Here is a 19,413-nt window from a genome sequence, read left to right as displayed (position 1 = left end):
ACATGTCCATCAAGTTCAACCAAGGAGGGGATAGATGCAGGGAAGGGGGGCGGATGATGGATAGGTTCTATACATATGCATTATTGTTATTTTGCTCTAGAACCTTGTGTAAGCCTGTTGTGAAGCCCTCTACTGTTTTGCTGTGACCTGGGGTAGACTGTTCCACAGATTCACTGCTCTCATGGTAAAGAAGACTTGTTGCCTCCAGAGATTGAACCTTTTTCCTCTCCAGGTGGAGGCAGTGCCCCTTGTCATTTTTGTGCATGTTTGTGGGTGGGGGGGTTAGCTGGAACAACTTTTCCCAATATTTCTTGTAGGGGCCATTTAAAGTGAATGTACCATCAGGTATATCGCTTTGGGTTTTTTATCTTAACGGATTGGCGCCAGTGCGGTGATGTTGGTGGCACAGTCCTTTTATTTACACCACTGTCTGGTTCCCAGGGACGTCGCCGGTCTATTCCCAAGCATAGGCCCAACATGGAGCACTGGGGGCAGGCCCGCCAGCCCCCAATGTGATGCTCTCCTCTCTGTGACACGTCACACGTCACAGAGATGAGACCGTCACACAGGGGGAATAGACTGGAGCCTTGTGCGGGAATCGGGTGTTGGTTCAAAAAAAGGACATCCCTTTTGGTATCCCTGATGGTACATTCACTTTAATTCTTTTTAACTTTCCTCATAACTAGGATTCCCCTTATTAGTCCCCCTTAATAATCAATATGTGCTGTATACTGAAAAGTTAATTGGCTTTCTATGAAAATGGCCTTAGTATCGGAGATAGAAAAATAAGATTGCAAACACCATTGTGGACATGGGCTGATGTCAAGAATATCTCTGTACAATACTACAGAACACTTTGCACTATATAGGTAACAGGGAGTGACCTTCTGGACAATTAATTAACTCAGAAATATTTCTCCACATAAAATTACAGTGCTTGAAAAAGCCCTATATTGTAATCCGTATTGTTCTTCTTCATTTTTCTCTTTCCAGCTATTCTTCTGCAGTTAATTCAGCCCGAACTGTTCTGTACACAGACACTGTTCAAACTGCGTTACGAAGCCCTTAGCGGTGACAGGTGTGCTACCTATTTTTTGTTTCGATCGGATTGGATGTAGAAGATGGAAGGTCCTTAACGATTTTGTCATGGTAACCAAGCAATGATTTTTACCATTATAAGGTTGTGAACCAGTGAAGTAGCAGAGCTAAGCTAGTGATTTAGCAGAGCCGATACCCGCATGACACAGCAGAGCTGAAGTAGCAGAGGTCAGTCAGTGAAGGAGCAGACTTATGCCAGTGATCTAGCAGAGCCAACACCTGCACAAAACAGCAGAGCTGAGCCAGTGATGTAGCAGAGCCTATACCCGCATTACACAGCAAAGCTGTGCCAGTGATGTAGCAGAGCCAATACCCGCATGATACAGCAGAGCTGAGCCAGTTATCTAGCAGAGCCAATACCCGCATGGCACAGTAGAGCTGAGCCAGTGATGTAGTAGAGCCCATAACTGCATGACACAGCAGAGCTGAGCCAGTGAGCTAGCAGAACTAATACCCGCATGACACAGCAGAGCTGAGCCAGTGATATGTAGCAGAGCCGATACCCGCATGACACAGCAGAGCTGAGCCAGAGAGCTAGCACAGCCGATACTCGCATGCCATAGCAGAGCTGAGCCAGTGATGTAGCAGAGCCGATACCCGCATGACACAGCAGAGCTGAGCCAGTGATATGGAGCAGGGCATATACCCGCATTACACAGCAGAGCTGAGCCAGTGATTTAGCAGAGCGAATACCCACATGATACAGAAGAGCTGAGCCAGTGATGTAGCAGAGCCAATACCCTCATGACACAGCAGAGCAGAGCCAGTGATCTGGCAGAGCTTATACCCGCATGACACAGCAGAGATGAAGTAGCAGAGGTCAGTCAATTAAGTAGCAGAGTCGATACCCGTATGACACAGCAGAGTGGAGCCCGTGATGTAACAGAACCGATACCCGCATGACACAGCAGAGCTGAGCCAGTGATCTGGCAGAGCTTATACCTGCATGACACAGCAGAGATGAAGTAGCAAAGGTCAGTCAATGAAGTAGCAGATCTGAGCCAGTGATATAGCAGAGCCGATACCCACATGACACAGCAGAGCTGAGCCAGTGGTCTAGCAAAGCCGATAACCGGATGACACAGCAGAGCTGAGCCAATGATCTAGCAAAGCTGATACCCGCATTACAAAGCAGAGCTGAGCCAGTGATCTAGTAGAGCCGATACCCACATGACACAGCAGAGCTGAGCCAGTGATTTAGCAGAGCTATTACCCGCATGACAAAGCAGAGCAGAGTCAGTGATTTCGAAAAGCCGATACCCGCATGCAACAGCAAAGCTGAGCCAGTGATGTAGCAGAGCCAATACCTGCATGACACAGCAGAGCTGAGCCAGTGATCTAGCAGAGCTGAGTCAGTGATCTAGAAAAGCCGACACCCGCATGAAACAGCAAACCTGAGCCAGTGATGTAGTAGAGCCGATACCCATATGACATTAGAGCTGAACCAGTGATCTAGCAGAGCCGATACTCGCATTACACAGCAGAGCTGAGCCAGTAATGTGGCAGAGCTGATACCCGCATGACACAGCAGAGCTGAGTCTGTGATGTGGCAGAGCTGATACCTGCATGACACAGCAGAGCTGAGCCAGTGATCTAGAAGAGCTGATACCCACATGACACAGCAGAGTTGAGCCAGTGATGTAGCAATGTCGATACCCGATTGGCACAGCTGAGCTGAGTCAGTGATCTAGCAGAGCTGAGTCAGTGAAGTAGCAGAGGTGAGTCAGTGGTGTAGCAGTGGTGAGTCAGTGATGTAGCAGAGGTGAAGGTATCAAAGGGAAGGTACCAAAGTTGCTCTTAAAGGGATGTTACATAAGTCACCCTTAAAGCACTGTACCAAAGTAGCTCTTTAAAGGACAGTACATAAGTCACTCTTAAACAGTACTAACGTCACTTTTACAGAGACAGTTTCTCTTCAAAGGGAGGTACCTAGGTCGCTTTTAAAGGGACAAGTACATTAGTTGGTCTCAAAGGGACAGTACTGTATATAGTTAACTCTTAAAGGGTTGGCACCAAAGTCGCTCCTTAAGGGACTGTACCAAAGTCGCTCTTAAAGGGAGGGTATCAAGGGTTAAAGTTTTTCATAAAGGGAAGTCACTGTTAAAGGGGCGCTCTTTTCATCTACTGTGTATTTCCCTGGAAATGAAAATCTAGTTATTATAATGGAACAGAAGATGGCAGCACACAAACAGTGCAATAAACATGCCCAATATTAAAGTGTCACTGTCGTTTGAAAAATGTCATAGACATGTCAAAAGTCTCGATCGATTTAGCACTGAATGTTCAGACACGTATACAACATGAGACTACACCAGGAAAAGACTGCGTTTAGTGTGGTCCTCTCCCAGCTCTGTGTTACATGATGAGTCGGGCTCCAAATGTAAGGCCATGGAGCCTGACTCTTTCACTGACAGAGGGGGGAACTCTCACTGTTCATTATCACCATCGGTACAGGTCTGAACACTCAGACCTGGACCAATCAAAACTTGATATGTCTCTTTGACATATACTGTATATTTAACATGTAGCAGTTTGTATTACATCATTGACAAGACTCTGAAAAAAAATTTTTTATACTTGGGGGGACTGGAAACTCTTGTGATTTGGATAACATCCCAAATGCAGTAAGTAGAGAACTTCCATTCTTCAGCCATGTCTCACTTGCTGTAAGAAAAAAGTTATAATTATGGTGATTTTGTTATGAGGTGACTTGAAGTGTCTGTCTCAGACAGAATCTCTTTGTTGATAAAGGAGGGGCGGCAAGGCTAGCATCAGCACCCAGCGAACTAAGCCCACCCGGCCTCCATTTGCTGTGCCTGGCCATTTCACTGTGAGCTCTCATAATAAGCGGTCCCATCTAAATGATGCAGCACTGTGATTGACAGAGCGAGAAGCCATTGGTTCCCACCCTGCCAATGAATTTTGTGGTAACATAGAGCATTATACCTCTGGCGACAAGAGAATGCCCTCTTCCCCAATGCTCCAGCACACTCAATGCTCTTGCACAGAGGCTAGAAAGGACACCGGAGGGCTGAAGCTGGGTGAGTATTTTTCTTTTTATTACACAAAAGAGGGGATGCCTACAGAGGGGGCTACCTACAGGGGGACCACCTGCTACTGGGGATATTATTTACTGGGGTAAGCAATTGCCAGGTGGACTCCCTATGGGGGATTACCAGCATAGTTTTACTATGCGGGCAACTACCACTTGGACTCCTATAGGAGGAGGGGATATCTACATTGGGGATATTACCTACTGTGGGGCAAACTACCACAGGAACTATGGGAGGGGGTCTGCCTACAGGGAGATAGCCTACAAGGGCTTTACTGGGGGGCTGACTGCCAGGGGATACTACCTACTTGGGGGGACTGACTACCTGGGAGGGAGTAGTTAGTGTTGCTGGGGGGATAGTGTGTAGGGGCCTACCTGTGCAAATAGGCCTACTACACCTTTGTACAGTTTTCCCAAATAAATGTATCCTTTCACTCCAATATTGTAATCACTTCCATATAGCATCATTACATTTACACTTCTATTCCAACAACTTCTTCTTGGTGCATTATGTTTTTGCCAATGAGTGTATAATATAGAATATATCGGTTATCAATAGCTGTATACAAATGTATCCCACATTGCCTGTGACTTTGAATTCTATGTGCCCTCTTTAAGGAAAGTGTGTTGGTGCATGGAGAATTACAGGGAGGGACAGAGTGATGGTGGCCCCTCCTGTCCCATTGAAAACTCACACTCTTAATGCCCCCTTCTATACAGTCTTCCACTTCCAGCTTCTCTGGTAAGTTTCCTTGTTTTGCTTCCTATGTTTTATCATTATTCTTTTGTGCTGTAACATTTTATGATACACTTTGTGCTGCTCTGGCATTAGTATTAGAGTACAACATAGAAAATTCTTATTTTATGACATAGCTGTTATGTTCCATGTTACTAGAAGATAAAAAAAAAATCTAATTATTAGTGCAGATGCATTCATAGTGCAGTCCTGTTTATGTGGATGTAGTATTACTTATTCCCCTGGTTTATATTTTAGATTTTTTTATGCACATACTGATTATGGCAGAAAGTGTTCTGTTTTGTATTCCCCAAGTAAGATCTCCAGCTACTTGGCTCCTTTATATGCCCAGCATGTCCAGTAAAAGGTGTGATTTGCAAGTGAATACTGTCCTAGGCTTCCATCACAAATACTTTATTTGTGACTTTATATGTCTGTAAAAAATATGGATTTCATGTATTTTTATATAAGTTTTGCGATCTTTTTACTTTAATTGTTAATTTCAGGCATTTTAAGTCCTATAGAGAATATATGAGAAAGTGCCAAAAGTTGAATTAAAAAAAACAAACAAAAGAAAAACAGTTTGTAGCCAAACATGTACTTATGTCAGTCATTTGTACGTCCTTGTGAATCTCCTCCAAGAACTTTCATTTGGCTCCTGCAGGAAATCGGTCATAGTTTATATTGTACGTAACTTTCACAACTCTTGGGATAGCCTAATATCTTTATTTTGTGAGTCCATGTTTCACAGCCAGCGCCTCGGTAATTGCCTATGTTTTCACTCACCCACGTTTTATTTTTCCCCCTCTGCCTTTCAGGAATTTTGGAATGCTGAATAGTTTCCCCTCCGGAGCTTGTACAGATTACTGATGCTTGGACGCCTTTGAATCACAAACCATCCGGCACCACTGACCTAATGAGATGAGGCTCTCCAGTGCTTTTTCATTCATTTTTTTGGTGCACTGCCTGAGCGCTGTACAACTAGCGTACGGCAAAAATGACAAAACAGCCAGCAAGAGGGGCGAGGCACAAGCTTTCCTGCGGGCAGGGCACTTCTCAACCAAACACAAACATGAATGCTCTTGGGAAATTGTTGGAGATGCCACTGTAAGCCTATTGGTAACCTGCAACGTGCCAGGAGCCAGCGGCTACAATTGTACCTATGAAGGGGAACCACAGAAATGCCCTCTGTATGCCACTAAGGCTAAACAATATTGGAAACAGATCCTTGGAAAGTTTAAGAAAATGAAAAACGTGTGTGAAGACAAGACACTAAGATCACGTCTGTGTAAAAATGCAGAAGCTGTGGAGTCTCAACTTCTGAAATTAGGTGAAGAGGCTACGGCTGACAAAGCCAAAGGGAAGAGCCGCATGAAGGAGCCTGGAAAGACGTCAGAAGGAAGAGCGAAAGAAGCAGAAGGGAATGCAAATGTGGGAGCTGAGAAAAAATCTGGAAGCAAAAAGAAAAAGCCTGATACCAAATCCAACCTGAAGCCACATCCCTCCCCTTCACCATCCGGGCTTGACCTCACCACAGTCCGGGAGGTCAATGATGATATAGTAGAGCTGAATGAGAATCTGGCAGAAACCTACTGTGCTGAGAATTGGCATTCATTGTGTTCTTTCTTTGTTAATTTTTGGAATGGCTAAATCACAGCTCTCTGTGTGGTAGAAATGTTAGCGTAGAGCTGTTTAACGCAATGCTCTAATGCAGGAAATCCCTGCCTAATTCCTTTGGACTTTGTGATACCTAATACAACTGACAAATCCCCAGTCCTGAAAAACAAGTGTAGACTTGTCTGCATTCAGAATATTTTGTGTAGAATAATTTACACTCGGACTTGGAGTTAATAAGCATTAAATGAACACATTGTAACTATTTCTATTATTATCTTATGAATTCTAGTGTACCTATACAAACGAGTTGTCTTTAAGATGTCTTTGATGTATACTTTAGTCCATACAATAATAAAACAATTTTTTGGTATGTAGTGTGTTTGTGCACCTTCCTATCTGAATCTGCATATTATATATAAGGCCCTGCTCACATCACATTTCAGGCTACAATGTTAAATGTATATATACGTTTGATATATACTTTTATTCTACCAGTCAGGATATAAACATTTTTTTTAGAACTTTTTTGGCCTTAACCGTTTGAGGACCAAGCCCAAAATGACCCAGTGGACCACGCTAATTTTCATTTTTGTGTTTTTGTTTTTTCCTCCTCCCCTTCTAAAAGCTCTAGCACTTTCAGTTTTCTATCTACAGGGCCATGTAAGGGCTTGTTTTTTTACAGGTATAGTTGTACTTTTATAAATTATTATTTATAAGGATATAAATTGGTGAAATAGTAAAAAGAATGCAATATGGTAACTTTTGGGTTGTTCCTTGTGTCTACGTAAAGTACTATATGGTAAAAGCGACATGATACCATTATTCTATAGGTCAGTCCGAACACAACCATATGCAGGTTTACACATATTTTCTAATGTTATATATATATATTTTTTATGAAATCCTTTTTTAAAAAAAATAACTATTAATAAAGTGGGCCTATTAAGACGCTTATAACGGTTTTATTTTTTCACTTTTCTATCGTGATCTCTAGTTTTTATTAATAACAAATTTGTAAAGATCGGACGTTTTGATCACTTTTTATTAATTTTTTTTATATATAGTGTAACCAAAAATTTAGCTGACAGTTTCTTTTTATTTAGTCAGTGGAAGGCTATAGATGTATTTTGTGTATATTTCGGGAACTTTCTAAACATAAAAAAGTTGTTACTTTGTAAATGCATACAATTTTTTATTTTGTTAGATAAATGAATTTGTTAGATTCTGTATTACAGCTTAGGGCTATGTTCACACTACATAAAAGTACGGCCGTACTTTTACCGCGGTGGAACAATGCCTGTTGTTCTATGGGATCCCGGCCGGAGCGTACACACGTCATATATACGCTCCGGCCGGGATCCCATACGCCGCCGCAAACAACTGACATGTCAGTTTTCTGCGGCCGGAATTCAGTAAATTCCAGCCGCAGAAAGACCTGTCAGTTGACACAATGAAGCGAGCGGCTCCGGCCGCTTGCTTCACTGTGGGCTATGGGAAGCTCTGATGCGGGCGTGCGCTGATGCGCCCGCATCAGAGTTCTGCGGCCAGAAGGATCATCTGGCCGGGACTTAAGTACCGGACGAGATGATCCGGCCAGAGACGGGCCGTTCCATGACCCAGCCGGGGTCACGGATGGCCGGTCTCTTACGCAGTGTGAACATAGCCTAGAGCTGCATTCATAATTCTTCTGGTTTTCATCAGAAAGCACCAAGCCAGGACTGTAACTACCACCACAGCAGCCAAAACGGCTGCTATGGGGCCCATCGCATCAGGGGGCTGATTCCTCCAATAACATGGGCCTCCTGAACTGTCATCATACTACCAAGGGAGATGCCTACCATGGAAGACACTATGTACTGTGTGGGGTAGTATACTAGGGGAGATGCCTATTTTGGGGGCCACTATCTACAGGGGAAACCAGGGACTAAACCTTCCATTGGGGACACTAGGGGAGATGTCTACCACGGGGGCACTATCCACTGAGGGGATGCCTAACATATGCTATCCACTGGGTGGAGGGCTAACAAACAAGAGTATTACCTAAAGTGGGATAGGGAGAAGAGGGGGGGGGGGGGGGGGGCAATCAAAAGTTTGCTATGGGGCCCAGCCCTTTCTAGCTATGCCTCCACGAAGCTTGTTAAGTGGCACAGCCATAGCAAATAATAAAGAATGTGCCATTGAGGTACAACATCCAGCAGCCTAAAGCACAGAGACTCAAAGTGGTACTTCCTCTCAGCTGAAACGATTATTCCCATTTCTGTAATTTCATTGGCTATGCTGAAAATGCCTAACATACAATCATGATAAATGAGTCGCTGGAGGAGGCCTCACCTCTTCCCTGCCCTGTCAGACGAGCGGGGGATATGGCAGGCGTACGCCAGGGAGAAGGGGTGTATCTGCGTCTTCTCCCTGGCGTATGCTACTGTTGTACCCATGTCCCCTAAGGTGCCTGGCTTTTGCAATAAAATCTGCAATAAAAAGGTTACATTTTTAATTTGACTATTAAGTGGTGAGACACAATGGAGGGAGTTTACTATACAGTGGTGCCTTGGATTACGAGCATAATTCGTTCCGAGACTGTGCTTGTAATCCAAATTACTCTTAAACCAAAACATATTTTCCCATAAGAAATAATTGAAATGCAGACAATTGGTTCCACACCCCAAAATTGAAGATTTTTTATTCAGAATAACATGTAAACCAAATTAAACAAACATTTAGAAACAGCTGAATATGTTATAAGTTACTGTACAGTATAGCAATCAGAATGTGGAGTATAATGTATAGTAAGTGCATACACCTGAAAAAACAGCAGCAGTATTTTAGAAACAGGATGGAACTGCAGATCCCCATAATGCAGGAGTGTAGTACAACAGGCTAGAATAGAGATGCAGGGCTGCTGTCAAAGGGCTGTGTGGTCACATGACAGTAATGGGGAAGGGGTATGTGTTCAGCATGGACCAATCAGGAAGTGAGAATCACAGCTGTACAGGAGGACTTTTCTATACAGCAGCGTGACTGGCTGAGTGTAAGTGCAGGCACATTATAACAGCAGTGTGTATAGCTGAATGTGAGTGCAGGCAGATTATACCAGCCTTGTCTATAGCTGAGTGTGAGTGCAGGCACATTATAGCAGCAGCAGTGCTGGAATAGCCCACCATAGGACCGCAGAATCCTCCGGTGAGCCCCCAGCTTTAGAACCTGCACTAACACTGACTAACATGTTGTTTCTCACTGGTACTTCATTGGTGGGCCCCCAGGATTGTTTCCTCTGGTGGGCCCCAGATACCTCAGTCCAACACTGAGCAGCAGTGTGTATAGCTGAGTGTGAGTGCAGGCACATTATAACAGGAATGGAGGGTGGGAAACACAAGGGCTGACAGAGACTGCAGAGAGCATAAAGGAATGAGCAGGGAAGATGTAGGCACATAAATGCAGCACTCTCTGTCCGGGGAGAGAGAGGCTACAGCTGTGAAGAGATTACCTTGACAGTCATGTCCCCTGATGTAAGCCCCAGCCTGAAGTGGATCTGCTATGATTTGGAAGGTGAGGGAGACTTCCTGGGCCAGAGTAAACTGCTGTAGACCCCACTATGCAGACCATGTCCCTCCCCCACTCCCCCTCCCATCCAGTACAGGGAGCTCTTAAACCAAAACAATGCTCTTAAACCAAGTTACAATTTTGAAAAACTGTGAGCTCTTCTTGCAAAGCGCTCTCAATCCAAGTCACTCTTAACCCAAGGTACCACTGTAAATTGCTGACATGCCAGCTACAGTTGTACTTTTTGTGTAATGTATTATTTTGGTGCACATTTGTTGAAAGATCCTGTATTACCCTGTCCATATGTAAAATGCACAGTAATTTATGCATCTTTTTCTTTTCTGTAGCTTGTGCCAAAAATCTCACCAGAAATGTCCCTTTATCAAATTTATAGAGAAAAGTGATATCCCTGTAGCCACGCATCTTCTCAGGACTGAACGCTCTGAGCCTGTATGTGTCTATAAAGTGTCACCAAAGTAGTGTGGAATAATAGTAGAAAATAAGAGGAGACTGTGGCGCACGCATAATAGTAAATGCCCTACAATAAGTGTTCACCCAAATAAAGTTCTCTTCTTTTTGCTTAAAAAAATTCTGTTGCTCAATCTCAAATAATATAATTCCTATTCACACAGCAGTCTGAAAGCTTAAAAGATGTTTTTTTTTTTTTTTTCCCCCATTCTTGACCATGGGAAAATAATTTCTTTATAAATAAAAGTTTGTTCTCGTATTGTAAAAGGTCCCATCCCCCATCATGCCCTGTACAAGACTGAATATTAATATTACATAATTATTTCATTGTTTCAGTAAAAAAGAGGTCAGCAGTAGTGATGAGCGAATTTCGAGCACACTCGACTTCATCTAAGTATGAACGTTCTGCATTTGATTACTGGTGAACAAGTCAGATGCTTTAAGTAGGTCAGTTAAATTAGAGATAAAAAATGTTTTATGGAAAATAATAATGTTTTTTTTTTAAATTTATTAATTTATTTATTTTTTGTCGCCGCATTCTGAGAGCCATTCTTTTTGTAATTACTATCAACATACACATATAAGTGGTTGTATGCTGCAGGATGATTTCTAAATGTATTGCTAACATTTTTGAGTACAGTGATCCCTCAACATACAATGGTGCTTTCTGGACCATCGTAACTTGAGACCAGACTCAACACACAATGCTATGGACATTCAGAATCGGTGGCACATGTAAATAACTAGATGATCAACCAATGGAAGTGGCCATTTTACTGGTAACATTCCAGTATTAGTGAAATGCATGCACTGGTTGGCTGTCTAGTATTCTCTATTATTCTCTATTATTGATTCTCTAAAGTATAGTGTGATACTACATGTCCTGTACTGCTTCTATATCTGGGCCAAGATGAGTTGCTCCTTTGGGCACCAGGTGAGGGCGGCTTCATTTTATATTTCTGGCACCCTGTGTGATCTGTACAGGACTCTGAAGACGCTCCCATCTTCTACTTTCAGTCTCAATTTCTCTACATACTTTCAATTTAGTCTCCAGTTGCTCTTTCTGACTGCTCTTTCTAAGGACTTGCTTTATCCATATTAATTATATGCTTATTTTCCTTTTAATCTTATTTTTCTCTCATTTTGGGAAGACATTTTAGTCCATTCAGAACCAATTACCAGTTTTCCATAGAATTTTGGTCTCAACATACAATATTTTCAACATACAATGGTCGTCCTCCTGGAACCAATTAATATTGTATGTTTTGTATTGTAGGACCACTGTATAAATACTGTAATTTATTTATCAGCTTTTATTATTGGGTGATGGAAAAAAGCAATTGTTTGTATGTGCTGCCTTCAGCAGCCTGTAGTAATCGAGTGCTAAGAGCATCAATTAATGCAGTACATAGTTACTGCATTGATCTACATGAGCAATCATAGTATTGCTCATAGATGTCCCCAAGGGGAGCTACAAATAAGTGTAGAAAAAAAAAGTTAACATAAAAATCCCATCCCATAATAAAAGTTTATATAATGCCCCTTTCCTTATAATAAACATATTTGACTGCATGCAGAATTGTCCAAAGTATTAAATTATCACATTCCTGATCTCACACGTTCAATGGCGTAAGCATGAAAAATCCTAAAGTGCAAAGTTGCTTATTTTTTGGAACATTACATCCAGAAAAAAATTACTAGAGTGATCAAAAGTCACACATACGCAAGTAAGGGACCGATAAAAAGTACAGATTATGGCACAATCTCACTCTCTTATGTAAATACATTTTCAATGTCCTCCACACATCTCTGTTCTTAGTACCCACCTCATCCAGTGGGGGTATGTTCTCTTATTCTGCGTATATAAACACTGCACAGTACCACTTCTCTAGTCCTAAATGCTGGGTGTAATCCTCAATATCTGTTCTTATTCTGGACAATGCTACATGGAGGCTACGGTTATACTATACTGTGTACTGACTGGTGGCTGCGGTTATACTATACTGTGTACTGACTGGTGGCTGCGGTTATACTATACTGTGCACTGACTGGAGGCTGCGGTTATAGTAGACTGTACACTGACTGGCGGCTGTTGTTATACTAGACCAGGCATGTCCAAACTTTTTTCGAAGAGTGCCAAATTTGATGAAGTGAACATGTGCGAGGGCCGACCATTTTGCTTGACATTCTTTGCACCATTAAAATGAATGCAAATAAACTTTTTTTTTACAAAGGTTATTAAAAACGGCACACTTTTCATAGTTAAAAAATCCCGGGGCACACAACCAACCAAAATGGCACAAAATGACACTAAAACAGTACATATTATACATATAGTTAATAATATAGATTCTAAATGTATTTATACTCACTCAGTGTGAAACCTGGGCCTGTTTCGATAAACACAAAAGGGATATCCCTGTTTCTCTCCCGCATCCCCATGTTTTTCTCCCCCCTGCTTCTCTCCCGTTTCTCCCCATCCCCATGTTTCTCTCCCCCCTGCTTCTCCCCCATCCCCATGTTTCTCTCCCCCCTGCTTCTCCCCCATCCCCATGTTTCTCTCCCCCCTTCTTCTCCCCCATCCCCATGTTTCTCTCCCCCCTGCTTCTCCCCCATCCCCATGTTTCTCTCCCCCCTGCTTCTCCCCCATCCCCATGTTTCTCCCCCCCCCCTGCTTCTCCCCCATCCCTGCTCACCTTCCTTGAGATGCTCGCCGCGGGCGCCGTCCCCCTCACCTACTGGCCCAGATGTGCTCCTCCAATCAGGGGAGACCGGGAGCGTGGTGCGTGGCGCACCACACTCCTGGTCTCCCCTGATTGCAGGAGCACGTCCGGGCCAGTAGGTGAGGGGGACAGCACCCGCGGCACACTGGTTGGAAAACACTGCTCTAGTGCACGGGAAAGGAAAGCCGAGATCTCGGACATCGCGAGATTTCGGCTTTCCTTTTCTGTGCACTAGAGTGGCATGTTGCTGCCGGATACCTGGGGGGCCGTAAAAGTTCGGAACGAGGGCCGCAAATGGCCCGCGGGCCGGACTTTGGACATGCCTGTACTAGACTGTGCACTGACTGTAGACTGCGGTTATACTATACTGTGCACTGACTGGAGGCTGCGGTTATACTATACTGTGCACTGACTGGTGGCTGTTGTTATACTATACTGTGCACTGACTGGAGGCTGCGGTTATACTATACTGTGCAATGACTGGTGGCTGCGGTTATACTAGATTGTGTACTGACTGGTGGCTGTTGTTATACTATACTGTGTACTGACTGGAGGCTGTAGTTATACTATACTGTGCAATGACTGGTGGCTGCGGTTATACTAGATTGTGTACTGACTGGTGGCTGCGGTTATACTATACTGTGCACTGACTGGAGGCTGCGGTTATACTATACTGTGTACTGACTGGTGGCTGTTGTTATGCTATACTGTGCACTGACTGGAGGCTGCGGTTATACTAGATTGTGTACTGACTGGTGGCTGCGGTTATACTTGACAGGGGGTAGCCCAGACCATTCCTTTACCTTACAGTAAGAAACCTCCCTTCCCCCCTTCCGCTGGACCAACCCTCTCGTCCCCGAATAAGACACAGAAACCTGCTTGGAAAAAATTGGCCACAGCAGCCATTTTATTAACAAAACAACATACAAAATATTGCACCAAACATTAACTCCAAATATTAAAACTAAATATAGAAATAAATATATATATATACATATCCAACGGCCAAACAAGTAATGTTAGATACGTATATATATATCGAGCCTTCTTAATGTGCAGGGGGTCCTTGGGGCTCCAATTTCCCAACCAATCTGCTCCCCATCAATTTAAACCTCCAGCCGCCCGCTACCGGCTCAAAGGCCCCACACCCTCTATATAAAGCTCAGCAGATGGCTGTATTGACCATAACTATAACTCCGCTCCCCGTGACACCACACTGGCAGGAGCCCAGAACTTCCCCTGATGATACCAGTACATCAGAGGATTGCTACCCATGTACCCCCAAATCAGAATCCAAGACCAACCCCAAGGACCCTCTACACCCGCCACAGCTGCCATGACGAGAGAAACAAAAACCCCCCTCCCCCATACCCAAACGTACAGGCACCCACGGCCAAAAATAAGGGAGGGTGGGCGGGACTCTTCACACTGCTCTCTCCTCCCGAGTGTTACCATGAGGAGAGAGCCAGTCCCTTAAGTAAACTCTGTCCCCTCCTTGTCCCCTCCCCTACCCCTCCCCTAGCAACTCCCGCGTTATACTCCCTTTCTACCAATTTTAACCCCTTCATGGCTGGACACCCCGTCATGGCGGCTTACCGCTCACGAGGGTCGCGTGCAGCCTTTCTTGACAGGGGGTAGCCCAGACCATTCCTTTACCTTACAGTAAGAAACCTCCCTTCCCCCCTTCCGCTGGACCAACCCTCTCGTCCCCGAATAAGACACAGAAACCTGCTTGGAAAAAATTGGTCACAGCAGCCATTTTATTAACAAAACAACATACAAAATATTGCACCAAACATTAACTCCAAATATTAAAACTAAATATAGAAATAAATATATATATATACATATCCAACGGCCAAACAAGTAATGTTAGATACGTATATATATATCGAGCCTTCTTAATGTGCAGGGGGTCCTTGGGGCTCCAATTTCCCAACCAATCTGCTCCCCATCAATTTAAACCTCCAGCCGCCCGCTACCGGCTCAAAGGCCCCACACCCTCTATATAAAGCTCAGCAGATGGCTGTATTGACCATAACTATAACTCCGCTCCCCGTGACACCACACTGGCAGGAGCCCAGAACTTCCCCTGATGATACCAGTACATCAGAGGATTGCTACCCATGTACCCCCAAATCAGAATCCAAGACCAACCCCAAGGACCCTCTACACCCGCCACCACGAACATACCTTGAAACCTCAAGTATGTGAGCCCCCCACCAAGACCAGGGCCCGCTCAATCCCTTCTTGAACTCTCAACGCCCACAAATCGGTGCCCACCGCGTTGAGGTGAACACCATCCCCCAGCCAGTAGTTGCCCTGCCCGGCCTCAAAATCCAGATGCCGCACCACCACACCGCCATTCCGGGCCAAAAAACCTCCAATTGCTCTGTTCACCTTAACTCGGGCCTTGTTCAGACGTTCAACCGACCGAGCCTTCCGCCAGCACTGCCTCGGGACAATATCCGACCACACCACCCGCACGTGCGGCCAAGCCACCCATAAGCGCAGGATATCATAGCGTATATCCCGGATCAATTCCCTGAAAGGACGGCTTCCCAAATCGTTCCCCCCCAAATGGAACACAAGCACATCAGGGGCTCTATCCAACCCCACATACCGCTGGAAGTCTGGCAGCGCCCGGTTCCACAGCATGCCCCCCTTTCCCAACCATCGGAGCACCGCCACATTTCGGGAAAAACCGAGCTGTCGACCATCCGGCCTGACCTCCGCCCTCTGCGCTCCCCGAACCACATAAGAATGGCCCAAAATCCACACTAAAAAGGGGGGACCTGTAACGAGAAGAAAAACACAACATGCCGTGCGTCACTCAACTATAAGCGAAGCCCAGACCACCTAAACCAACTGCGGGCGCACATATGATCTATAGCGCCCCGACTCCCACCGCCCAATCCGCCTAACCACCTCAGCACTGAGGCCCCAGCTCGCTGCCTCGGTCGCCGCCCCGATCCTGAATGAATGAGGAGCAAACGCCGACCCGTCCAACCCCAAAGAAACCAAACACTTCCGGAAAATGGCAGAAAACTGAAACCTCGACAGGAATGTACCCCCCGCATGGCGCAGCAATGGGCCACCCTGCAAACCTCTAACCTCCAAAAACTCCCGCAAGCACCGCACCGGACAAACCGCCGAACCAGCCACTGCCCCTAGCGCAACCCGACGCCCCCGTCCATCCTGATCCGTCTTGGAGCGACGAATCCAGAACAACACCCGACCATCCTCAAGCACCACGTCCTCCCGCAACAAGCCTCCCGGCCGACTACCCGACGGAGACACCAACTCACCCACTCTCAAAGCCCCGAAAAAAGCCCACGAAAAAGCCAAACGAAACAAAAGGAACACTCCCTGCGACCGACAAATCCCCCCCAAGCAGCCCACAATCCTTTCCAACAACGCAAACGAAACAGGCCTTCTCGAGTCCGGGCGCACCTTGCCCCTACGAAAACCCTTCAAAGCCTGCACCACCAAAAACTCCTTCGTGATATCCCACAACCCTCGCACTTTAAGCCAGAAAACCAACGCTGACATAAAACGATTGACCCTGGCCACCGACCAACCGCCCCCAGCCACGCTACCCAACCAGCCCAACACAGCCAAAGTCCTGTCACCATCAGAGCAAGCACCTCCCCAACCGCACAACCACTCCTCCCAGACCACCCAATCCGCCGAATACGACCTCCATGTAGCAGACGCCAGAGACGACCGAATCAGTCCACCAACCATCAACAGACCAGAGTCCACAGGTGTGGCGGGCACGGGATCCCCTCCTCGTCGGCCTCCGGAGCCAGGGCTCGAAAACGCTCCCACTGCTGGCGAGAAAGAGAGTCGGCAATGTCATTCTTTACTCCTGGCACGTGCACCGCCACCACCCACGCATTCAAAGACAAGCAACTAAGAACCAGATGTCGCAACAGGCGCACTACTGGAGGCGAAGATGCAGATCCAGTGTTCACCGCAGACACCGCAGCCTCATTATCACAGTGAAATCTGACTTTCCTGTCCCTAAACCTGTCGCCCCAGACACCCACCGCCACCACAATCGGGAACAACTCCAGGAAAGCCAAATTCCGCACCAGACCCGCCTGCTCCCATGAACCTGGCCAAGACCCCGCGCACCACTGCCCTTGGCAGTATGCCCCGAAACCCACACTCCCAGCCGCATCCGTGAACAACTCCCAATCAACTGAATCCACCACCGGGGCCAACATCAACGACCTACCGTTATAGGTATCCAAGAACCCCGCCCACACAGCCAAATCGTCCCGATGCTCAACCGTCAACCTAATAAAATGACGAGGCGCCCGCACCCCAGCCGTCGCCCCCGCCAGCCGTCTACAAAAAACTCGTCCCATTGGCATAATCCTGCAGGCAAAATTCAATTTGCCCAGCAAGGATTGCAGCTCCTTCAGAGTGATTTTTCGTAATCCTTGCGCCCGCCGCACCTCGGCCTTCAGGGCCACAAGTTTATCCTCCGGCAGCCGGCACTCCATTCTACAGGAATCAATCACGATCCCCAAGAACTTTAGTGCCGTCGCCGGACCCTCTGTTTTTTCCGAAGCCAAGGGGACCCCAAACTGACCGGCAACCCACTCCATGGTACCCAACAAAGTTCCACAAATGGGCGAGTCGGGCGGCCCCACGAACAAAAAGTCGTCCAAGTAGTGAATGACTGACTTCAAGCCCGCCAGGTCCCGCACCGCCCATTCCAGGAAAGAACCGAACGCCTCAAAATAAGCGCAAGACAACGAGCAACCCATTGGGAGGCAACGATCTACATAAAACTTTCCCTCCCAATGACAACCTAACAGCCTCATGCTGTCAGGGTGTACGGGTAACAGGCGGAAAGCGGACTCAATGTCCGTCTTGGCCAGCAGAGCCCCCCGTCCATAGTCCCGCACCCATGCCACAGCGGCGTCGAAAGACGTATAAACCACCGAACAAAGTTCAGGGTCTATACCATCATTCACCGACTGACCATGAGGGTATGACAGATGGTGAATGAGCCGAAATTTATTCGGCTCCTTCTTAGGAACGACCCCCAGCGGAGAAACAACCAAATTGGACAAGGGGAGTGACTCAAAAGGCCCTGCCATCCGCCCCATGGCCACCTCCTTGTCCAATTTTTCCTGAACCACCCGCGGATGCAAATACGCCGACTTCAAATTGCGCAACGAGAAAGGCACCTCATAAGGAGGGGCCGGGATGACAAAGCCACAAGTAAAACCGTCAAACAGCAACAACGCCTTCCCCCTATCCGGGAATCTATCTAGAAACGGTCGCATCGCGCCCACCCTCACCGGCGTCACCCCCATGACCAGAACTACCGCCCCCTCGCCCCTTGCCTTTTCTAAAACACCGCGCCGTGCCGTGCGATGTCCCACCACAAGTCCCGCAGACATGCTTGAATTTACAGGCGCCCCCGTATTTGCACTGGCCCTCGTTAAAGAGCCAGCACAAACCGGACTTGCCGCTCCCCGCTGGCGAGGCCTGTCCGGACGGTCCTGCGTGGCCGGCCGAGCCGGCCCCCCCCTGAAAGGGCTGACCATAACGCGCCGAACCCATTACCCGCAGCCACAGACCAATATCTTTTTGGTCCCAGCGAATACTGGGCCTGACCGCCTTACGCTGACGAAACTGTTCGTCGTAGCGGAGCCAAAACTGGCCCCCATAAACACGCTGAGCTTCCCCAATTGAGTCCAGGTAGCAAAACAAAGCCGCGCAGTTCTGCGGCGCCTTGTCGCCGATCACGCTGGCCAAGATCGCAAACGCCTGGAGCCAATTAGAGAAGGTCTGAGGAATAAGACGCCACCGGCGCTTCTCCTCCTCTTCCTTCTTACTCTCAAATCGCTTCCCTTTGTCAAGATTGAACTTATCCAACGGGAGAAGGGAGAAAATCTCCACGTACTCATCCCGGCCAATCTTGTCCCTCACCTCCTGCTTCAGGTGGGCCCCCAACGGCCCCTCAAAACACACATACACCTCCCCTCGAGCCCGATCATCCATCCTCACCCAATCCACTTCCCTATCCTTATCCGTTTGCACTGCAACCGCCACACCCCCTGGACCCCCTACTTCCAACGCCCTACCCCCTGCTGGTATCTCCGCGTCAGTCCATGCCACCGCCGGCGACGTACCCCCCACAGGCCCCCTGCCCC

At 46.7% G+C, this 19,413-nt stretch overlaps 1 protein-coding gene across 1 annotated transcript; it reads left to right on the top strand.

Annotated features, from left to right (window-relative positions):
- Nucleotides 1-4,839: 4,839 nt before the first annotated feature.
- FGFBP3 (fibroblast growth factor binding protein 3) lies at nt 4,840-6,845 on the top strand. The gene is made up of 2 exons (XM_069979102.1): nt 4,840-4,892; nt 5,705-6,845. Exon 2 carries the CDS (start codon nt 5,808-5,810, stop codon nt 6,534-6,536), a length of 729 nt encoding a protein of 242 aa, XP_069835203.1. The 5' UTR covers nt 4,840-4,892; nt 5,705-5,807; the 3' UTR covers nt 6,537-6,845.
- The last annotated feature ends 12,568 nt before the right edge of the window (nt 6,846-19,413 follow it).

This window comes from Dendropsophus ebraccatus, chromosome 8, assembly GCF_027789765.1.
Source record: "Dendropsophus ebraccatus isolate aDenEbr1 chromosome 8, aDenEbr1.pat, whole genome shotgun sequence".
Taxonomy (NCBI): domain Eukaryota; kingdom Metazoa; phylum Chordata; class Amphibia; order Anura; family Hylidae; genus Dendropsophus; species Dendropsophus ebraccatus.
This window is presented reverse-complemented; position numbering and strand designations above follow the sequence as displayed.